At 41.1% G+C, this 22,272-nt stretch overlaps 2 protein-coding genes across 2 annotated transcripts in view; one reads left to right on the top strand and one right to left on the bottom strand.

Moving 5' to 3' along the window:
- The first annotated feature begins 29 nt into the window (after positions 1 to 29).
- smarca5 (SNF2 related chromatin remodeling ATPase 5) lies at positions 30 to 10,310 on the top strand. The gene is made up of 24 exons (XM_077524974.1): positions 30 to 338; positions 831 to 953; positions 1,043 to 1,209; positions 1,498 to 1,598; positions 1,676 to 1,776; positions 1,848 to 2,027; positions 2,669 to 2,824; positions 2,899 to 3,030; positions 3,105 to 3,173; positions 3,264 to 3,373; positions 3,460 to 3,686; positions 4,963 to 5,084; positions 5,156 to 5,308; positions 5,393 to 5,525; positions 5,685 to 5,833; positions 5,914 to 6,036; positions 6,125 to 6,232; positions 6,883 to 6,996; positions 7,081 to 7,203; positions 7,321 to 7,453; positions 8,424 to 8,542; positions 8,617 to 8,829; positions 8,904 to 9,017; positions 9,768 to 10,310. The coding sequence occupies exons 1-24, from the start codon at positions 264 to 266 to the stop codon at positions 9,831 to 9,833; spliced, it is 3,111 nt and encodes a 1,036-aa protein (XP_077381100.1). The 5' UTR covers positions 30 to 263; the 3' UTR covers positions 9,834 to 10,310.
- An 869-nt stretch (positions 10,311 to 11,179) lies between these two features.
- frem3 (Fras1 related extracellular matrix 3) overlaps positions 11,180 to 22,272 on the bottom strand; it is a 36,241-nt gene continuing 25,148 nt past the window's right edge. The window contains exons 13-24 of the mRNA XM_077524124.1: positions 21,391 to 21,549; positions 20,403 to 20,706; positions 20,198 to 20,329; positions 18,920 to 19,251; positions 17,608 to 17,800; positions 17,418 to 17,522; positions 17,046 to 17,173; positions 14,979 to 15,113; positions 14,777 to 14,903; positions 14,510 to 14,697; positions 12,704 to 12,850; positions 11,180 to 12,580 (exon numbers count right to left, since the gene is read on the bottom strand). Coding sequence (XP_077380250.1) covers positions 12,065 to 12,580; positions 12,704 to 12,850; positions 14,510 to 14,697; positions 14,777 to 14,903; positions 14,979 to 15,113; positions 17,046 to 17,173; positions 17,418 to 17,522; positions 17,608 to 17,800; positions 18,920 to 19,251; positions 20,198 to 20,329; positions 20,403 to 20,706; positions 21,391 to 21,549 — 2,466 coding nt within the window. The 3' untranslated portion in view covers positions 11,180 to 12,064. The remainder of the gene's footprint in view (positions 12,581 to 12,703; positions 12,851 to 14,509; positions 14,698 to 14,776; positions 14,904 to 14,978; positions 15,114 to 17,045; positions 17,174 to 17,417; positions 17,523 to 17,607; positions 17,801 to 18,919; positions 19,252 to 20,197; positions 20,330 to 20,402; positions 20,707 to 21,390; positions 21,550 to 22,272) is intronic.

Here is a 22,272-nt window from a genome sequence, read left to right as displayed (position 1 = left end):
CAGAGTTCATATATTTCCGATTGCCATGAAGGCCACACTGCCAACTCTCGCGATTGCGAGGCATACTCACGCTATGAGAACGCGGGTGTTCAGGAGGAGCAAAAATACCGCTCGTACTGACCGGTGTGTCTTTCATTCCTCACAACAGGAATAGTCCTGGACAACGGCGAGAAACGTGTCCACAAAAACCCACACAATATCCATCTAACACGCGACACACCACCGGAACATATTTGTAGTCGAAGAGGGAAAACCTGCACAACATGTCGGAAATTTTAAGCTGCGTGGAACCGGAGCGGGAAGAGCAGACCGAAGTTGAAGAAGCCGGTGGAGCTGAGGTAAAACGGTTCGAAATAGGAATTTGTTTCCCCCCTTCAGCGTGGCGGTGTCATCCAATGCGTCGATACACGTGATTGTGATAATTCTTCATTTACGTGAACGCCTCCCACATCCGATTTCCACTTGGTTTACCGTGAGCGCCAGTTAGCTTGTGGCTAACTAACTAGCCCATCTAGCTAGCGCCGCGCCGCCGAAGCCATTGTTGTTCCGCAAATGTAGGCATGGCCAAATTTCTCTTTATAGTGTTGTAGTTTTTTCGCTTTTGAGAAGCGAGTTTTGACATATTTTGGCTTGGTAGCAGTTAACTGAAGCTTGCCTTTGTTTCTATTTTACGGCAAAAACAAACGTTGCGCACTGCATATGTTTACATTAAGGCTGAAACAAACAGTTATTTTAACCTTATCGTTAAGTATCAATTAACCCGTCTATTAGTTTGTCGAGTAATCTATGAATCAAATTTAAGAGAACGTGTTTTTTCTTTAATTAAATAGGAAAAGTCTGACTCGGATGCGGGCAAAGAGTCGTCCTCAGATGCAGGGCCCGATGGGCAAGATGCTTCCTCTTCCTCCTCCACCAAAACCAAAGAATCTGCTCCAGGTTATGAAGAGAAAGTGGTGAGGAAATTTTTGTTTCTACTCGATATTAAATTACGCGTGTTGTTGTTTTGGGAATAATCCAAATGTCTTCTTTTCCACCCATGCAGAAAACGGACCGTACCAACAGATTTGACTACCTGTTGAAGCAAACCGAGCTGTTTGCTCACTTCATCCAGCCAGCCGCGCAGAAGACTCCCACATCCCCCCTCAAGATGAAGCCGGGGCGTCCTCGCATTAAGAAAGACGAGAAGCAGAACTTGTTGTCTGCTGGAGAGTGAGTACACAATAATATGGTTTGGCTTGCCCCATTACACATCATAAGGAAAAAAAAAATCGTATAGAAAATAATGGAAGTCTTTAACTGTACAACCAATCTTTTAAGTGACATTTTAGCATCGCCAGAATGTAAAATAATGCTACACAAGGGGGGCGACAACACTCCCCAGTCAACCAGAATCTTTTGCTTTCAGCACTCTGAAATCTCTGCGCCGTGCATTCGTTATAAGTTCGCAATAAGTTGTATTTCTGCTTCCTCACCCTTTTCTCTCTCTGTTGACGGCAGCAATCGTCATCGCCGCACCGAACAAGAGGAAGACGAGGAGCTGTTGAGCGAGAGCACCAAGACCACAAATGTCTGCACACGCTTTGATGACTCGCCATCTTGTAAGTGATCCTCTTTAGAGATGGAAAGGAGGAAATTTGCGTATGTATTTGTAGCCATTGTTTGCCTTCTCGTGCAGACGTCAAAACAGGGAAGATGAGGGACTACCAGGTCCGCGGTCTCAACTGGCTTATCTCTCTGTACGAGAACGGAATCAATGGCATCCTTGCCGATGAAATGGTAAGTAAATGTCAAATGTATCATGTCATCTTGAGGCTTGTCTTAATTCATACTGATTTTTATGTCGTCAGGGTTTGGGAAAGACCCTCCAGACGATTTCCCTACTGGGCTACATGAAACACTACAGGAATATCCCTGGACCGCACATGGTGCTGGTGCCCAAGTCCACCCTGTACAACTGGATGAACGAGTTCAAGCGCTGGGTGCCGTCTCTGCGAGCAGTTTGCCTCATTGGAGACAGAGATGAGAGGGTCAGCCATGTTACCATTTTAAAATTATTGAGAAAAACATAACTTAATTTCAAGGGAGTAAAATTTTTTTTGTTGTATTTTTTTTTCCCTTATAAAATAACTCATCAATATTAATGCAGTCCCTTTATTCTTGTAAATTACATATTCGTTTTGTGTTATTTGGATATACCCTTATAATTTTGCTTTATTTTTTTCTTTAATTTTATAAAAAAATAATAATAATTCATTCATCTTCATTAGGTTAAATTTAAATGTTATTTTTGTCAAATTACAATCTTTTTGTAAATTTACAACTGTTTAAAGTTCTGACTTAATTTCAGCTTCTTCTTTTTTCCAAAAAAATATTTTTCTTTAATTTTAAAATGTATATTTTTTCATTCCATTTCATTAGGTTCAATTTAAATGTTATTTTTGTAAAATTACAATCTTGTTTTTTCTTTTAAAAACTTTCTTGACTTTTTTTCTTTTAAAATGACATATGTATTAAATTGCAAATGGGTTTTCTCTACTTATAAGACATTGCAGCTCTATAATAACTTTCCAAAGTAGTCTTACCTGTTTAAAAAAAAAATAAAAAAATAAATCAAACTTTTTAAGCGAATATTTACAAAAGGTCCGAATCTCTTATATCCATTTTGCAGACGGCTCTCATCCGAGACGTGTTGCTACCCGGCGAATGGGATGTGTGTGTGACGTCTTATGAGATACTCATCATAGAAAAGGCCGTGTTCAAGAAATTCAACTGGCGCTACTTGGTCATCGACGAAGCCCACAGGATCAAGAACGAGAAATCTAAGGTATGCGTGCCGCAGATCGACCCACTCTGTGTCTATAAGGATCCACGAATAATAATAACACGTTTTCCTCGCAGTTGTCAGAGATTGTGCGAGAATTCAAGACCACCAATCGTCTGCTGCTGACCGGCACGCCACTCCAGAACAACCTGCACGAACTGTGGGCCCTGCTCAACTTCCTGCTCCCCGACGTCTTTAATTCTTCAGAAGTATGTGACCCAATCCCAGTTCTTTTAATCAAACTGGGAAATAGTACCTAATTTGTTGCATCCGGACCTTTCAGGACTTTGATTCTTGGTTTGACACAAACAATTGCTTGGGCGATCAGAAACTGGTGGAGCGTCTTCACACGGTATGTCGGGGATATGTTAAAAACAAAAAAAAAAAAAGGCTATTTTTGTAAAGCATATTCTCAATATTAGTATTGTATTGTTGCGAGTAGGTTCTCCGCCCTTTCCTGCTGCGTCGCATAAAAGCTGACGTGGAGAAGACGCTGCTGCCCAAGAAGGAGATAAAGATGTATGTGGGACTCAGTAAAATGCAGCGAGAATGGTAAGTACCCTTAATAAATGTTTGTGTTTGGCAATATGGCTTTCAAATAAAATATGAAAATAATTGCTGGCCAATGCCCCCGTAAGGTACACCAAAATTCTCATGAAGGACATCGACATCCTGAACTCTGCCGGCAAGATGGACAAGATGCGTCTGCTCAACGTGCTCATGCAGCTGCGCAAGTGCTGCAACCACCCGTACCTTTTCGACGGCGCCGAGCCGGGACCCCCGTACACCACCGACCTCCACCTGGTGGTCAACAGCGGCAAGATGGTGGTGCTGGACAAGCTGCTGCCAAAGATGAAAGAGCAAGGTAAGTCGGAGGTGTCCTGGTAATGGGGGGGGGGAAAATGCTGTTTTTATTTTTTATTTATTTTTTTAATAGTTCAAAAAAGGACGTTTTTTAATTTTATTTTTATTATTTTAATTTTATTTATTTATTTTTAAGATGTACCGTAACATGGATATTTTTGCTCTCTGTTATCATACCATCAGAATCGAATATCGGTGATACTCAACCTAGAGCTGTCAAAATTATTAGTCAGCATGTAATTGATTATCAAATTAGTCTACATCTATTTTAAAAAGAGTAATCGTTTGAAGGGGGCGGCACGGTAGTCGAGTGGTTACCACGTCCGCTTCCCAGTTCTGAGGTCTCCGGTTCGAGTCCAGGCTCGGACCTTCCTGGGTGGAGTTTGCATGTTCTCCCCGTGCCCGCGTGGGTCTTCTCCGGGTACTCCGGTCTCCTCCCACATTCCAAAGACATGCATGGCAGGTTAATTGGGCGCTCCGAATTGTCCCTAGGTGTGCTTGTGAGTGTGGATGGTTGTTCGTCTCTGTGTGCCCTGCGATTGGTTGGCAACCAGTCCAGGGTGTCCCCCGCCTACTGCCCAGAGCCAGCTGAGATAGGCGCCAGCACCCCCCGTGACCCTTGTTAGGAATAAGCGGTCAAGAAAATGGATGGATGGATGGAATTGTCCAAATGCTGATTTCAGCATCCCAACTGTAATAATTGATTTCTGTAGTCCTTCATAAAAGAAGACTTCTGTGTTTAATAAATAATAAAACATTTGCAAACATGTGTTTACTGTGAAAAACAATGATCGAATCGGTAACATAGTACAGCATGACGTCAACTACGTTTTTATTGTTTTTGGGTTGTTTTTTTTAATCAATGGGCAGTGCAACATCTAAGTGCAGCGCTGCCTGGTCAATGGGTTGTAGAATCGAGAAAACTAACTATGGCCACCAGATGGCAGCATTGTATCTCTTCAATGAGCTGCCAAATTACAATGAAACATGACGAAATCTGATGAAATAGAATGTTTTCAAGGATGACGTGAATGATAACGTTTTGATAACGTGTGGCAGTAAAAAGAGTTAATAAATGTCAAACAGGTAAACCTGACAGTCTGACTGGTCAAATTCAGATCAAAGCATAAAATTCCATATCAAACTTATTGCATGTCTTTGCGATATGCATATTACATTTTCCAATATCGCGATATTGATATTGATATGTCTCAAGTTACAATGCTGATGCACAAGCACCTAATATTGATCAATCTTGTTTTGTTTGTCTTTCCCAGGCTCACGTGTGCTCATCTTTAGTCAGATGACCAGGGTGCTGGACATTTTGGAGGACTACTGCATGTGGAGGAACTACGGCTACTGTCGCCTGGACGGCCAGACGCCACACGAGGAGAGACAGGTGCGGGGGCGCCGGCAAGCTGCGCCGGTGACAGTTTTAAGTTTCAAATAAAATGCGGATTCATGTTTCAGATCTCCATCAATGCCTACAACGAGCCCAACAGCAGCAAGTTCATCTTCATGCTGAGCACCAGGGCCGGCGGCCTCGGTATCAACCTGGCGACCGCAGACGTCGTCATCCTCTACGACTCGGACTGGAACCCTCAAGTGGACCTCCAGGCCATGGTGAGTACTTCCTGAACATCTATGGACAATTTCAACGTACACAAGAGGCGGCTTTAACACTCAAGCTCTTGTTGCGCAACCCAGGATCGAGCTCACAGGATCGGGCAGCTAAAGCAGGTGCGCGTCTTCCGCTTCATCACGGAGAACACCGTGGAGGAGAGAATTGTGGAGAGGGCAGAGATGAAGCTGCGACTGGACTCCATCGTCATCCAGCAAGGTAGAACACAATGTTTTGTTTTGTTTTTTCTCCCCCAAGTTAGCAGTTGTTAAACCGTGTTGAACTGAACTTGCCACAAGCTGTAGGATCCCCGATACATGGCAAAAAACATCACTTTTCATTTCTAAAACGATCATGGCCGTTCCTACACCTCAACAGGGCGACTTGTGGATCCGAGCGCCAACAAGCTGGGCAAAGACGAGATGCTGTCTATCATCCGGCACGGCGCCACGCACGTCTTCGCCTCCAAGGAGAGCGAGATAACGGACGACGATATCGACGCCATCCTGGAGAGGGGCGAGAGGAAGGCGAGTCCTCGCGCGAGCGCGGCCGCGCGGCTTCACCGTCAAATGTTTTTGGGTTGACGTTTTGACCGCTCGGCCGCCAGACGATGGAGATGAAGGAGAAGCTGTCCTCCCTGGGCGAGAGTTCGCTGAGGAACTTCACCATGGACACGGAGAACAGCAGCGTGTACACGTTTGAGGGAGAAGACTACAGAGAGAAGAAAAAGGTACAAGAGGGCCACAGAAACGACGACGATTCTCACACGACAAAGCTTTGATGTTCATCTCCGCCTCCTCATCTTCTTCCTCCTTCAGGTCATCACCAACTGGATTGAGCCCCCCAAGAGAGAGAGGAAGGCCAATTACGCCGTGGACGCCTACTTCAGAGAAGCCCTTCGAGTCAGCGAGCCCAAAGCACCCAAGGTACGATCAATACCGACACCAGATTGACACATACACTTTTAAAGAGACATACATTTTTTTTCTTTTCTACAGAGAAAATAAAACAGTGTGGCCTGTGTGTGTGTGTGTGTGTGTGTGTGTGTGTGGGGGGGGGGGGGGGGGGATTACATTAGGCCACTTGCATTACTCGATGTCGTGCAATGACATCTGTTAGGGAAAGTGGTGTCAAATTAATTTTAAACCATAAAAGCAATTGGGTCAAAAAAAAAAAAAAAAAAAAAAGAGGGTGAAAAACAAACAGATTCTTGGGTTATTTCTGTATTTGTACTAAATCTATTTATTTTTATTTTTTTCCATAAAACAACCCAATTCAGAATTCGATTTTAAATGTCCCCAAATGGATTTTATTATGTTGCCCTTTTTTTTGTGTGCGGCTTTATTGGGAAGGCTTGTTGTACACGATTCAGCCACTTGGGGCAGTGTGGTTCCACACATTCTGATATTAAGCTGTAGCCACATTAGAGTAGAAGGAAAGTCACGATCAAGTTATACCATATTTAACTATTCTTCATCATCATGAGTGCTACCAGTGGGAAATTTTGTGCAGAGCCCCATTTTTGTCACTACCATCCTAAAACCATGTTTCACTGTGCTCGAATTCCACCTTCCAGGCTCCCCGTCCGCCCAAGCAGCCCAACGTTCAAGACTTCCAGTTCTTCCCCCCTCGTCTCTTTGAGCTCCTCGAAAAGGAAATCCTCTTCTACAGAAAGACAATCGGCTACAAGGTAAACTCTTCTCACTTTGCCCCTCACACCTTCTGTGGTTTTACAGGAGCGGTTTTTCATGACGAAAGTCTCTCCCATTTTTAGGTGCCGCGCAATCCGGAAATGCCCAACTCTGCTCAGGTCCAGAAGGAGGAGCAAGCCAAGATCGACGAGGCTGAAGCCTTGACGGAGGAGGAGCTGGAGGAGAAGGAGAACCTTCTGCAGCAGGTACCCAACTAACTACCAAGCCGTCTTTCTTCTCGCTGTTCTGTGTGAATGCCACAGACACAAAATGGTGGGTCACTCAATTCAACTTTTTTTTTTTTTTTTTTTTTTTGTGGGTAGGGATTCACTATTTGGAACAAGCGTGACTTCAACCAGTTCATCAAAGCCAACGAGAAGTGGGGACGCGATGACATCGAGAACATCGCCAGAGAGGTGGAGGGGAAAACCCCAGAGGAAGTCATGGAGTATTCTGGTAAAGTCCACTTCCAATCAAAATGGCTGCCGTTCCTCTCCATCATACTTGGAGTCCTTGTGTGCTCTGTTCAGAGTTATTATAGTTGGTAATTTTCATTTTAGTTGGTTTTTATTTCATTTTAAGTTTGGTTTTATAAATTTAGTTTCTTTTAATTTTCAGAGTGGTTTTGATAGGTATTAACTCGTTTGCCCCCAAAGACGTATTTATGCATTTTTTTGTTTTGTTTTGTTTTTTTATGCTAGAGCATACAGAGCATACAGAAGGGTTTGCAGCCTCTCAACTGTAAAGAACGGTTGCAGAAATGGTAGTTGTTACACAAACGGCCAGCAGGTGGCAGCAGAGCAAAGGAGATCAGCCAGGGCCATGTTGGAAAAAAAAATCTCAATTACTCACAATCCTAAATAGATTGGTGAAAATTTATTAAACTTAGCCATAGTCTAATGCTGATTGCTGCAAAACAGAAACATATAAACGTGTATTACTTGTGTGCAATATTTAATAAACACCATGGTAAAATAAAAAAAAGTCACGCACGTCTTATCTAGTTTTGCATTTTAGCTGAGTTAAATGAAAAAGAAGCCGAGCACGCAAAATTGTCGCCTAGCAACATCATCGGAAGGTGCTTTCTATTGTCTACTGCTAGATGATGTCGCTTCTGCCTGACACGCGTTCACACATCCTTATTCCGGTTAATATTGAAATAAATGTAGTTAAAATCACAATCAAAATAAACTCCAAAGGCTCATGTGTTAAATTAATTACCAAAGACTAAAAATGACATGTTTTGCTACAATTATAGTTACCCGGTAGTTAGTTTTGTAAACGTAAAATTTAGTTTGTTAGTTTTCATTTATAAAAAGCATTTTTGTTTTTTTATTTTGTTCACGGAAATGTTTTTATGATATTTGGGTTTGAGTTATTTTTTCAGTTTTTCATTAACTAAAATAACCTTTGTTCCATTCCTCAGCTGTGTTTTGGGAGCGCTGCAATGAACTCCAGGACATTGAGAAGATCATGGCTCAGATCGAGCGAGGGGAGGCCAGGATCCAGAGGAGGATCAGCATCAAAAAGGCGCTGGACTCCAAGGTAGGTCGCCAAGACCGTTTCGCATTCTATGCGTTAGCATCCTCCAGCATCTTTCAACACACCGTCGTTTCCAGATCGGCCGCTACAAGGCGCCCTTCCACCAGCTCCGCATCTCCTACGGCACTAACAAGGGCAAGAACTACACGGAGGAGGAGGACCGCTTCCTCATCTGCATGCTGCACAAGCTGGGCTTCGACAAGGAGAGCGTGTACGACGAGCTGCGCCAGTGCATCCGCAACTCGCCGCAGTTCCGCTTCGACTGGTTCCTCAAGTCCAGGACGGCCATGGTGAGCCGAGATTTGCCGCCGCCCGTTTTGCCGCCGCACTCGCTGAGACGTACGTTTGTGCGCCCCGGGTGCAGGAGCTGCAGAGGCGATGCAACACGCTCATCACGCTCATCGAGAGGGAGAACATGGAGCTGGAGGAGCGAGAGAAGGCAGAGAAGAAGAAGAGGGGGCCGAAGACGGCGGGCTCAGTAAGTGGTGTTCAGTTAAAGGAAGGGGGGGGTTTCCATTACCCTACCCCTACTTTTTGGGTTGTGCACCCACTGCTTAACATATTCTGTGCAATTAAATGAAATTCAATGTTAATTTCAATTATTACGCTTACAAAATCAGCATAATCGTTTAAAAAAAAAAAAAAAATTATTATTATTATTATTTTTTAAAGTTGTTTAAATGTATCTATCCATTTGCATCTTTTTTTTAAATTTTAAAATAATTTAATAAATGTGTCATTCAAAAGTAACGTCCATAATTCTAGTGTTTCAAGGAATTTTAATACAAATATTTATTATTATTCTTATTATTTTTATTTTTATTCTTATTATTATTATTTTTATTATTATTATTATTATTATTTCTTTTAACGTTTAAGCATTTTCTTGTTTTGGCTCAACAAAAGTGTCCGACTGCATAGCACACATACTGCACTCCAACTTTGTTTTTGCCAACATAAATAAATATATATTATTATAAATATATATTATAAATTGTTTGGTCCAAAAGGAACTTACATAATTAGTGATTCTATTTATTTATTTATTTATTTATATTTAAATTGGTCGTAATGTTTTTTTAACTGCTCAAACATTTTCTTGTTTTGTCCCAACAATTAACCATTTGAACAATCATAATTTAAATTATTGCCATAAATAATCATGATTATTATTTTTCCATAATTTTTCGTAAAAAGCTTAATCGGTGCCTCTCCTCCTCCCATTTAGGCCCAGAAACGGAAGCCGGAAGGAACCGCGGAAGGTCGCGGGCGTCGGAAAAAGCTCAAGTTGTGAAGGCGACGCCTCGTTTGTTTGTACAGCGCGCCATCGTTAGCCTAGCCGCAACCACAACTACTACAGTCGTGTTTGTGTGCGTTTGCTAATGGTGGCAAACCTCCAAATAGACTTTGTATTATTAGGTTCTAGCAAGTTTTCTGCCTTGTCATTTACTGAGACACTGCAGCTGTGCTGTTTTTCTTTTTTTTTTTTGTACTTGTAGTTAATGGAAGTTTTATTTATGCCTGTTGGTTATACCACATTCCAATGTACCTTCTTTATTTCCGAATGTTACCTTCTTTATCTCCCTACGAATTAAAGATCCATTTTTTTTAAAATAAAATAGTGCGCTGTGGTAAATAAGAAAAACTCTTATTCATTTGTAGCAGCAAACTTTTCAAAAGTACATTTATACACCTTTGTAGTTGGAAATTCCAATTCATGTATGTTTACCTCATTATTTAATGTACAGTATATGCTTATGGCAATACATGATGTGCAGTTTTTTTGTTTTTGTTTTTTTAAGTATGTTTAGGAGGAAACTAATTATATTGGACTGAAAAGGTTTGTGAAACCTGTCACTCTAACATGCACTTTAAACGTTTCATTCAGTGATACTTCTGCAATTCCACTAGAGGGAGCCCGAGAATCGCTATCCTAGTTCATTCTGGTAGACCCCTGCAAACAGCCTAAATCGATGAAAAACGTCCCCTTCAAACGAAAATGGCTACCTGCTTATTACACGGTGTAGGTTCTACATTGATTTGAACTTGTCCTGCCATGAAACGTGTGTTCCGGATTTTGTGATTCTATTTGTCTTTGATGTGTTGGCGGTGGTTGCACAAACTTTGCCGCTAGGTTCTGTGCACACAAAGGTAAGAATCGTTTTGGATGTTTCATCATTTTTTATTTTGTTTTGAGTTTTGTTTTTCAAATTTGTTTAAAAGTGGGCGTGCGTTTTTAACGCTTTTTATTTTTTCAGTTTTTTATGGGGTAGTTGACAAGCGAGATGATTATTTAAAAAAATAAAATAAAAATCCTAGATTTTCATGCCTCCTACTATGGCCACGAACATGCGTATATCGGGATCATCAACATGTGATTATCATCAATGGCGGTGCACATTTAACATATCATTTGCCAAGACATTTTTCTTAATGTCACTATTTCAATTAAAGAGTGAATTGCGGTAGCCTATCGTTAAATGGACTCTTGTTCGTTGGATTTCAGGCAATTACGCTATTAAGCTAAAATGTAATTATGTTGCCAGAATAGGAAGAAACAAAACAATTTCAACATAGCACATTGAGATGGTTTCAAACACAATCTCAACAATTTTATTCAAAAATATTAATTTCACCATTTTGCAAAAAAGAAACTACAATATCTACAAACCTTGATATTGTGTAGGTGTAGTGACATAAAACAATCATTTATCACATTAGCATTCAATGACGTCATCTTCCAATAACATTCATTCCAAGTCAATGAGACACAGTCAAATGTTGTAATAATAATAACAAACTTAAAAAAAACACAAAAAAAACCGTAAACTTGAAAATTCTGTAGTGTCATTAAAATAAAGGCTGCCTGAGCTGATTACATACAATTAGCGTTTTTTTCTTCTAACTTTTCATGCATTTGCAAACAATGACAAGAACGAAAGAGGGGACCTTTTACAAGTAAACAGGCTTAAAAAAAAAAAAAAAAGCCAACTGCAGACACCCATTACTCCACCACCCATAATTGGGCACCCATGCAAGTCAACAAACAACCTCGAGAAATGCTAACCCAACAATGCTCAACATTATATACAGTGAACACCCGTCTGACTCGCAGTTCGCTATTCACTAATTCACTCTCGGCGTATTTTTTATGCTCACCATACGGTGCCACAAGATGGCATCAAAGCCCTTGGCTAATAGGAAAGTATGGAGAAGTGATTCATCTTGGCTGATTTGAAAATCTTTGTATGTTTGAGAAGTATCTATAGTATCTTGTAGCTTGGGTTGTTAGCATGTGTAAGTTTTCTGCTGAATTCACATCTGTAAGCCATAAAATGAGTTGAAAATGAATTCAATTCAATCACATTTTTCATCAAGTTAAGATGAAAAAGATTCAGGGCCTCGCTTGGCATTGGGGGGCCCGTCAAGTGGTTCTGGTACCGTTTTCAGTGCTACACAAGTTGGGAAATGAAGGCACAGTGGTGGAGGAGACTATCATAGTCAATAGGTAAAGGGGGACCGCCTCTAGACCTCAGAACTATCCGACCCACCCCACATCCTGGTGGATCCTCGGTTGTAGGCGGCGGATGACGAGGTGGCGTAGGGCGGGAACTGTCTCTTTTGCTTCTTTTTGCGCCGCAACAGCAGCAACACGACGGCGGCGGTCAGACAGGCCAGGACGATCAGACCCACCAGGCCCACGATCATGGGCAGGGTGGAGCTGTCCGGGGCCTCCCTGCCGGAGCTTCCCACCAGGGGGCGCTCGAGCGCAGGCTCGCGCTCCGAGCTCGGGGCCCAGGGCTGGCGCTGGCTGACCACCACGCGGTCGGCTCGGTCCAGGGCGATGTGCTGGATGTTGGTGCCGCGGTTGTTGTCGGCGCCGATGTCCTGGGCGACGGCGGGGGCGGCGCGGCGCTCGCGTCGCGGGGCGGGGGACAGGCCGTGGTGGAGGGAGTCCACGCTACGTTTGCCGCGGTTGGCGTTCTCCCTGGAGCGCACGGTGTAGATGGTGTGGATGTACCACTCGCGACCTGCAGCCACCTGCGTGTCACACAAAAAAACCCCGCTGGAATTGGACGCGCTCTGGGCAGACTGTCGATTTGTTGAAATGAACGGAAATGCCGGTGATTTGGAATAACGGCGCAACAGAGAACCCATCCATACCTGGAATAGCGGAGTCGAGGAGAGGGTGAAGCCATCGGATCCTGGTTGTTTGACTAAAGGCAGAGCTCCAGCCGTGTCCTGAGCGAGTGTGGCCTTGAAGGCAATGTCGCCAAACGTCGTCGCCTGAGTCTCTGGTTGGGCTTTGTCCTGGAAAGCGACGCAATAAAAATGATTCAAAACTATTGCAGGGTGATTTTTACATGATGTGTACGATAGGGATGTCAAGCGATTACAATTTTTAATCGTAGTTATTCGCATGACTTCAATAGTTAACTTTGCGATTAACTCATTCACTCCCAGCCACTTTCACAAAACCAATCCCGTTCGCTCCCGGCTGTTTTACTGGATTTTGACTGATTTTGCAAGGTCCACAGAATATTGTGTTCAATTGCTATAAAAGCATGGAACCTATCAAAAGAAAGATTAAAGTCTCTTCTTTCATCAGGAAAAAAAAAGTATGTTTCTCTCTGTTTCCGTTTTGCAGCAATTAGCACTAGAAGAGAGCTAAGTTTCATCAGTTTTCACAAATCTATTTAAATTTTTTTTTAGCTTTTTTTCTAGCTGGCCCTGGTTGATCTCCTTTGCTCTGTTGCCACCTGCTGCCCGTTTGTGTAATAACTACCATTTCTGCAACCGTTCTTTGCAGTTGAGAGGCTGCATCAAAGCCTTCTGTATGCTCTAGCATTAAAAAAAACAAAAACAAAAAACGTATAAATACGTCTTTGGGACACTTAAAACATTTTAAAAAAAACGTATTTACACGTTATTGGGAGCAAATGAGTTAATCACAAATTTTATATCCGTTCTAAATGTACAATAACATGTTTTTCTAAGTTTTCGTACTCTCGTTAAAAATGTTAAACTAATAGAAATATGGCCGAGTGTTTTAGTCATTGATACAGTAATTTAATAATAATTAAGATAAAATAAAAACATGCACTGTATGTTGAGGTCATTTTTCTGCCACTAGATGGCATAATTGTAAGACGAGGGTGACAGCTCAGTGCATTTTCATATTAAGAGCTATCTAATCTTTAACATGAAGTAACTTGTGAAATTCTGCAATTTTTTTTTTTAATAGTAAAATACAACTTGACCCTAGTCTCCACTAAAATGCAGTATTGTTAAATTTATTACTGCTAAATTTTGACGTGAACGTGCCTGCCGCGTTGCGACTGGAATTCCCCTAGTACAGGCTTTCCAAGTAAGGGGCGGTTATTAAATGCACATTAAAAAAAATAAGTTAAAAAAAATGTGTCGTTAAAGGAACTTTAAATGAACTCAAAATTGACACTCTAATTTTGACACCAAGTGTACAAACACCAATACAAAAAAATTAAAAGGGGAAGTCAATCAAAAAAAAATAAAAATAAAAAATTATATAATAATAATAATTCTTGACAATGCAGCCCCACTCGTCTAAATACAATATTCTGTTTAATATTCCATTAGTGGAATATTAGTGGTATGAGATAAGCAGCAAAAACCAACTGTTTTTATCAGTATCAGAAGGCGGCCATTTTGCCACTTCCTGTCGAGTGACAATTACATCATATTGCTCGGGTGTTAGGTAACAACCAATCACAGCTCAGCTTCAGAAAACAGGTGCGCTGTGATTGGTCGTTGCCTGAGCCCTGCGCAACTCTGATGTCATCTTCAGTCGACAGCAGGTGGCAAAATGGCCGCCCTCAGAGATGGATAAAATCGGCTGGATTTTGCCACATAACTCAATATTCCACAAATGTAATATTAATCAGAATGTCATGTTAATAAACAAGTGAGGTCACATTTAATCCAGGTTCTTACCAGGATTTTAAATCTGTAGAGCAGAGAGGGGGAATCGGCCAGGCAGCCATATTCCTTATTGGTGGGGTTATATTTGGGAACGTAGCCGTCGGCTCCGGTGCACAGGAAAACTTTCTCAATGCTGCAAGAGAAAGAGTCGCCCAGGTTCTGCACCGGGTCCACCATCACTCGACCGTAGATCGACGAGCCTACAAACACCAGAATTGTTCTTTATGAGCCTCATCAGCCGCAATGCCGGTTAAAATCCAGCAGGTGGGAGTGTTGTACCTTCTGAAAAGGCAGCATCGGTGCCTTCCCCAAAGCCCATCGAGCCGTCAGACAACCACAGCTCTTTCTTGGACAGGAGGAACATCTGCGTGTTGAGGCTGAACTCGGCCGCTACTGGGTCGCTCACCTGAAGAGAACACCAAAGTCAAACTTGATCAAGATTTTAGGTTCGGAGAATTTGGTTAAATGGCGCTTTTATGACCTGCTGGAAGCGAATGTCCATATCGAAAGTCAGAGGCTCCCTCGGGTGGCACACGGGAGGGACGCTGAACTCTCCGTTAGGGGATGCAATACAGGGGACCAGCTTCACTGTGTACGTCCCGGAGTAATCCCGCACCTGAAGGGTCGAAATGCAAAATCATTTGTTTCATTTTTCATTTGCAAACATCCTACTTTCAAAAAGTAGTACTCGACTTCAGGTGACATTTCAACCTTGTTTGACCTTTCAAAGTGAACTTAATTTGACCAATTGTAAACTTTTGAAAGCACATGTCCAAGGGTTGTAACTTGCTGTTCTCTAAGAAAGCTGAATAGCAGAATTTACAACAGGAAAAGACCATGAAAGGACCAATTAACCTCTCGGTTAACAAAGAATTGGTAATGAACAGTCCTTTTCATCAAGCTTTTAAGACAACACAGAACAATTGATGAATTGTGGGGTTATGGGATCATTGTGTTATGATAAAGATGTCTGTTGCTAATATCCTTGTGATGATGATGATGATGAACTAACCACACTTAGTTTGTCTAATCAATTATTTTGTTGTGCTTTGCAGTTACAATTCCCTTTTGATGATCATGTCAGATGCTATGCAGTTGCTATGTCCCTTATGATACTTGTAGTTGCTATGCAGTTGCTATTTCCCTTATGATGACATATTAACCACTCTTAGTTTGTCTAGTCACTCTTGTTTTGTTGTTACTAGGGGTGTAAAAAAAAAAAAAAAAAATCGATTCGGCGATATATCGCGATACTACATCGCGCGATTCTCGAATCGATTCAATAATCGGCAGAATCGATTTTTTTTTTATTTATTTTTTTTATTTATTTATTTTTTTTTTTAGGATTCACACCTTGAGCATGGAAGAATGTTATATGAACGGCACATTAAGCCTTAATACTTTTATTTTAATGCTGTTCAAATGTGAAACAGATTGCAAACTGTTTGTGTACAGTGGCTCACGGTTATAAGCCTCAAGTTTTAGATAAATATATTCATACAAATCTTACAGTGTACATGTACAAATTTACTGATAGTATTTTCTAAATTTGAATGGAAAAAAATCGCAACAATCGACTTATAAATTCGTATCGGGATTAATCGGTATCGAATCGTGACCATTCGTATCGGGATTAATCGGTATCGAATCGAATCGTGACCTGTGAATCGTGATACGAATCGAATCGTCAGGTACTAGGCAATTCACACCCCTAGTTGTTACTATGGTGTTATTATGTCCCTTTTAATGTTGATGTTGTCACTGACTATGCAGTTGCTTTGTGTCTTTTAATGTTGATCGTGTCACCCACTATGCAGTTGCTATGTCCCTTATGACGATGATGTATTAACCACTCTTAGTTTGTTGTTGCTATGCAGTTATTATGTCCCTTTTAATGTTGATGTTGTCACTTGCTATGCAGTTGCTATGTCCCTTATGATGATGTATTAGCTTCCCTTAGGTGTCTAATCACTCTTGTGCTATGCAGTTACTATGTCCCTATTGATGATTATGTCAGTTACTATGCCCCTCATGCTTGTAGTTACTATGCAGTTCCCAAGTCCTTTATGACATTTGTAGTTGCTATGTCCCTTATGATGATCATGTACTAGCCACTCTTAGTTTGTCGAATCACTCTTATTTTGTTGTCGGTTTGCTGTTACTATGTCCCTTTTGATGATTATGTTGTCAGTTGCTATGCATTTGCTACTGTCTCGTATTCGTCATGCTTAGTTTGTCTAGTCACTGTTTTTGTCATAAAAGTTTTTATTCTGTCATATAGAAATGTGCATTGCCCTAGCGAGATCACACTTTTGCCAGTATGTTGAGGTTCGAGGTTTTCTCTCAGCATGTCAACGTTTCCACGCTTTTCTTCCTTGTGTTTGAGGATGTTTCCATTCATCCAGTCCTGCTCTTTCAGTCAAAGTCAGTCAAGGTTTCTTCATCCAGTGTTTTCTTTGAGGCTATCTGTTGTATGTTTCCCAATTCCCGTGTCTTGTCTGCATTCTGACTCACGTGACAAGTATATTTTCGCGGTTTCCCAACTTACGGCGAAGTCAGAGACGAAACTCCACTGTTGCATGGGCTGGTTGTGGGTGGGTTCCGTCCTGACGAGGACCAAGGTGAAGGTCAAGCCGGGGTGGTCTGCGCATATCACCATGGAAGACACGCTGGTCCCTAAAAAGTGGACATGTATAGCATTAAAGCGCTCATATTTATAACCTGACCTTTTATATTGTCTTGGCCTCTTGGACTGTAAACGCTGGCTGACATTTGCTCGGATGACACCTGGTACTTTTACGCTGGAAACCCCCTCTACTCCTCCCCCAGAAGTGTGGAACTCCAGAAATAACCCAAGAGAGGATGTAGGGTAATCCAATAGGCGACTGCGTTTATCGAGCGACCACTCTCAATGTCTTACCTGAGTGCGTCATAACAAACTGTCCCCTGAAACGAGCCTCCGTCTTGAAGTTGACCACCAGGCGACCCTCCTCGTTTATGCGCATGCTGGTGGGGTACATTGCTCCTGCGGAGAGGTTTTAAATCCCATTCAAGCAATTGAAACGCTGCACCGTGAATGCCTCGAGCGGCGGTTCAGCGTCAGATCTTACCTTGCAGCTCCGACTCGGGCGGGCTCCCGACGCCCTCCTGCCAGAGAATGGCCGTGTCGTACACAAAGGTGAGCTTGAGCTCCGACTGGAGGTCAAAGTGCTGCCAGCCGCCCACGGCCACGGGGGAGTGGAAGACGTAGGACACAAAGAGGGGCACGCGCAGGGTGACGTAGGACTGGACCAAGTTGAGCACCTGGGAATACAGAATGTTGGGGGTTTTGGGACTAAAATGACTTCGTCTTACTTAGTCTACAAACTCTTGACAACATTCCCATCATCCTATATTGAAACGTTTTCAATTATTCAGCCAACCAGAAATCCATGAAAACTAGGGCTGTCAAAATGAAAACATTAACTCTGGAGATTAATAGTACTTTCTATTTGATAATTTTACATTAATTTCAAAATTTTACTTAAGTAAATATCTATTACAAGCTGTGATGAAAAAATAAAAAACTAGAAGCAGAAGTAGAAAAATGTGATTAATTGCATTTAATTATGGAAAATCGTGCGATTAATTACCAGTAGTAAAAAAAAAAAAAAAATCATCGTTTGACCGCACTAACCTTGAAAATTTACACCAACTTAATTCTTAAATCTGGTCAACTGAACTACAGGTTATTATAGTTTTGGAATTTTCATATTAGTTACTTTTTAGGTTTTTTGTTGTTGTTGTTGTTGTTTTTTAGATTTAGTTAGTTTTAATTAGTTTTAATTTTTATTAGTTTAGGTGGTTCTGTTAGTTTTTATTAGTTTTAGTTAGTTTAAAAATGCGTAGTTTTAGTTTCAGAATTAGTTTTTGTTTTTTTGTTTTTTACGTGAATTACTTGTATGCAATATTTAATAAACGCCATGGTAAAATGAAAAAAGTAACTAATTTCTTACATTTCGGCTGCGTTAAATGAAAAAACAGGCGAGCTGAGCCATTGGAGCCAAAAGTCAAGCATGGAAAACTGTCGCCGAGGAGCGACGTCGTCTGAAGGGGCTTTTCAATTGGCTGCTGCTAGATGACATCACTTCAATTCCAGTTAAATATACTTAAAAATCATATTTAAAATCATCCCCAAAGGCTCATGCATTAAATTAATTACAAACACCAAAAGTACATTTTTGCTCCCATTATAGTTTTAGTTAGTTGTGTAACCATTAAATGTAATTTCAGTTCGTTTTCATTTTTTAAAAAACATTTGAATTTTTATTTTATTTTGTCAACAAAATAGTTTTTTGCATTTTAGCTTCATTTTTTTGCTAGTTTTCGTTAACTAAAATAACCTTGCTGAACATATTCCTGAACATATTTTTTTTTCCATACCTGTCCGTCGGTGCCTATGGAGCCCCCGCAGTCATTCAACAACTCGGACATGTCGTAGTAGCTGGTGAACTCCCAGAGGCAGGCCTCCAAGTTGAGGTTGCGGTAGAAGCGTAGAGAGTTGGACGAGCGCATGGCGTTGCTGTACTGGTAGGGCGACGTTTCGCCGATAATCTCGGGGTTTTTGGTGGCGTCAGTGATGAAGCCGTGGCCCGTCTGGATTTCGTTGAAATCCAGCAAGTTGGAGCAGCGGTGGTTGCCCACGCGGGTGCCGTCGGGGCTGAGGGTGAGCTCGAAGTTGGACATGGGTCTGGTGGAGATCACCGGCAACATGCCTGTTGGAAGTACAAATGATTGTGTGGGGAAAAGGAGTGATTCAACTACTAAAAGTACAGACTAAATCTCCTTGTGCGCTGGGGTCAAAATAATGCCAAGCTCAATTATGTATAGGTTGTACAAACCCCATTTTGATAACGTGGCAAAAAAAAAAAAAAAAAAGGTGGATTTGCTCTTTATTAACTTAGTGCTGGCACTGAAAAAAACAAAGGACTCTAAGTGTTAGAAAAGTAAATACTGAAGTGAAGTACAGATACCTGAAACATCTAAAATGACTAAGTATTAATGGTAGGGGTGTCAAAATTAGTGCATTCATTTTGAGTTAATTTTAAGTTTCTTTATCACCACTAATTTTTTTTAAGTGCGATTAATTACCGCCCCTTACTTGGAAAGCCTCTACGGGGGGAATTCCAGCAGACATGTCCATGTCAAAATTCAGAAATAATAAATGTAATAAAAATGCATATATTTGTGGAAACTGGGGTTAAGTTGTATTTTACAATTTTCAAAATGTGCAGAATTTCGCGTTACTTCATGTTAAGGATTAGATGGAAAAATGCACTGAGCTGTCACTAGCATTTTACAAATGCAATTATGCCATCTAGTGACAGAAAAATGACCAACACAAATCAATATCACACTCATTTTTTACAGTCCAGTACATTTTTTATTTTAACTCAATTTTATGAATTATTATGAAATTACTGTATCACTGACTAAAAAATGCAGCCATATTTCTGTTAGTTTAACATTTTCCCCCCCACTTTTATGTTAACAAGAGTAGAAAATTTAGAGAGAAAAAAAATCGTACATTTAGAATACAGTAGATAGAAAATTTGCGATTAATCGCGAGTTATCTACAGAAGTCAGGAGATTAATTACGATAAAAAAAAATTAAAAAAAAATGAATTGCCTGACGCCCCCCCCAAGAATGCGTTCCCTCACCATCCATATGGGGCATGTTGATCGTCAGCTTGATGAGATTGGGGAAGTCCGGGTCTTCCGGGCCCGTGTAGCGGATCTTTGCGGAGAACGGTTCGGCTCCAACGGTGCCTTGGATCCTCGGTTGACACATGCCTGCAAAGAGGTGAGGGTTGATAAACTCGATGCCCTCCAACCGTGGATGCATTCAACACTCTTATTTACTCACCCTCCTCCTTGCTGATCACAACGATGGGACTGGAAAGCTCCAGGCCAGCGTCCCCGTTGGCGTTAAAGGCCCTGGCGGCGCATTGGATTCTGGAGCCCGCTTGGAAGTAGATGGAATCCAAGGTGATGGATTTGGTGTTGGTAAAGAAGGTGTTGGTGTCCACCTCTCTCATGGGACTGGTCACGCCATCGGAACCGGTGGGGGCGCTGACCAGCCAGCGGTACTGGGTGAGGGTGTCGTTGATGCTCTCCGCCGAGCAGATGGATCCGGTTTTGTCAAAGTCGTTGTATTTGGGGTTGCAGGCCTACAAGGCCGGAAAACATTGACGGTGTTATCTTGAGAATTCCCATCGGGTCATCAGGCTCTTTTTTTTTTTATCTCATTCACTCGCCGCCATTTTCACATTTCGCAATCCCGTTCGCTCCCGGCTGTTTTACTGAATTTTGACTGATTTTGCAAGACCCACAGAAAATTGTGTTCAATTGCTATAAAAGCATGGAACATATCAAAAGAAAGATTAAAGTCTCTTCTTTCATCTGTTTCCGTTTTGCAGCAATTAGCATTGGAAGAGAGCTAAGTTTCATCAGTTTTCACAAGTCTATTTAAAATTCTAAGTAATTTAACTTTTTTTCTAGATGGCCCTGGTTGATCTCCTTTGCTCTGCTGCCACCTGCTGGCCGTTTGTGTAATAACTACCATTTCTGCAACCGTTCTTTGCAGTTGAGAGGCTGCATCAAAGCCTTCTGTATGCTCTAGCATAAAAAAAATAAAATAAAAAACGTATAAATACGTCTTTGGGACACTTAAAACATAAAAAAACGTATTTACACGTTATTGGGAGCAAATGAGTTAAGTGATTGCGCATAACAAAAAATACAACATCAAACCGGTAACATTTCGTTTTTGGCAATACATCATAAACAAGTCATGCTAGCAATGTAGCATTCTTGGCATCTTGATACTGAAACAAAGTGTGTGTCATGCTTACCGTCACGCACACCACCGGGTAGCCGTTAACCGGGTTGGGGTTGTCTTTGGTTTTGGACGTATCGTCGTACATGAGCAGGGAAACCACGTTGGGCACCGCCGGGAAAGTGACGTCCGCCACGCTGTCCATCTCTTCGATGTACACGATGGCTTTGTTCATCTAAGCGAGAGCAGGCAAGGCATGCTTGTCAACAAAAATACTCAGAAGTAGGAACTCAACTTTTTGTTTTTATTTCCACATTTATATTTATATTTATTTTATTTTTTTAATCTCGTTTTTTATTTTTGTATTAATTTTCCTTTTATTTATATGTATTTTGTTGTTTTGATTTCCATTTATATTTATTTTTTGTATTTAATTTTTGAATTATATTTTTATACCCGTATTTATTTATTTATTTATTTATTTATTTTTGGCATTTTTGGTCCTCCATAACTGTATATTATTTTGGACAACTTGAATTAAAATTTACGTTTCAGGTTCTGTTTTTTTTAACTGAAGATTATATAATAAATATGATTAGGAAAAACTAGAACATAAATTGCACGATATGCTACGATATGTCATGATATATTGCGCTAAAACACACTATTGATACAAAAATTTTGATGTATGATAAAAAAAAACCCCCGATACATTATGATACAATATGCTCTGATAATTACGATGTGTGAGATGCGATACATTACGATGCGATACAATCTAATATATACCGTACGATACAATATTATACCGGTACGTTACGTTAGGTTACAATACGATGAGATAATTACTATACGATACGTTAGCATGCGATACCTTACGATACAATATACACTATTGCAATAAGATACATTACGATACAATACTTTTTTATACAATAAATTTGATACGGTTTAAAAC

This window comes from Festucalex cinctus, chromosome 6 (genome assembly GCF_051991245.1).
Source record: "Festucalex cinctus isolate MCC-2025b chromosome 6, RoL_Fcin_1.0, whole genome shotgun sequence".
Lineage (NCBI taxonomy): Eukaryota > Metazoa > Chordata > Actinopteri > Syngnathiformes > Syngnathidae > Festucalex > Festucalex cinctus.
The sequence above is the reverse complement of the archived record's forward strand: the minus strand, read 5'-3'. Positions and strand labels throughout refer to the sequence as shown.

Coding starts and splice junctions, on each gene's coding strand:
- smarca5 (XM_077524974.1), top strand. CDS start 264: ATGTCGGAAATTTTAAGCTGCGTGGAACCGGAGCGGGAAGAGCAGACC. Junction 1,599..1,675: donor CTTTGATGACTCGCCATCTT/GTAAGTGATCCT, acceptor CTTCTCGTGCAG/ACGTCAAAACAGGGAAGATG. Junction 2,825..2,898: donor TCAAGAACGAGAAATCTAAG/GTATGCGTGCCG, acceptor TTTTCCTCGCAG/TTGTCAGAGATTGTGCGAGA.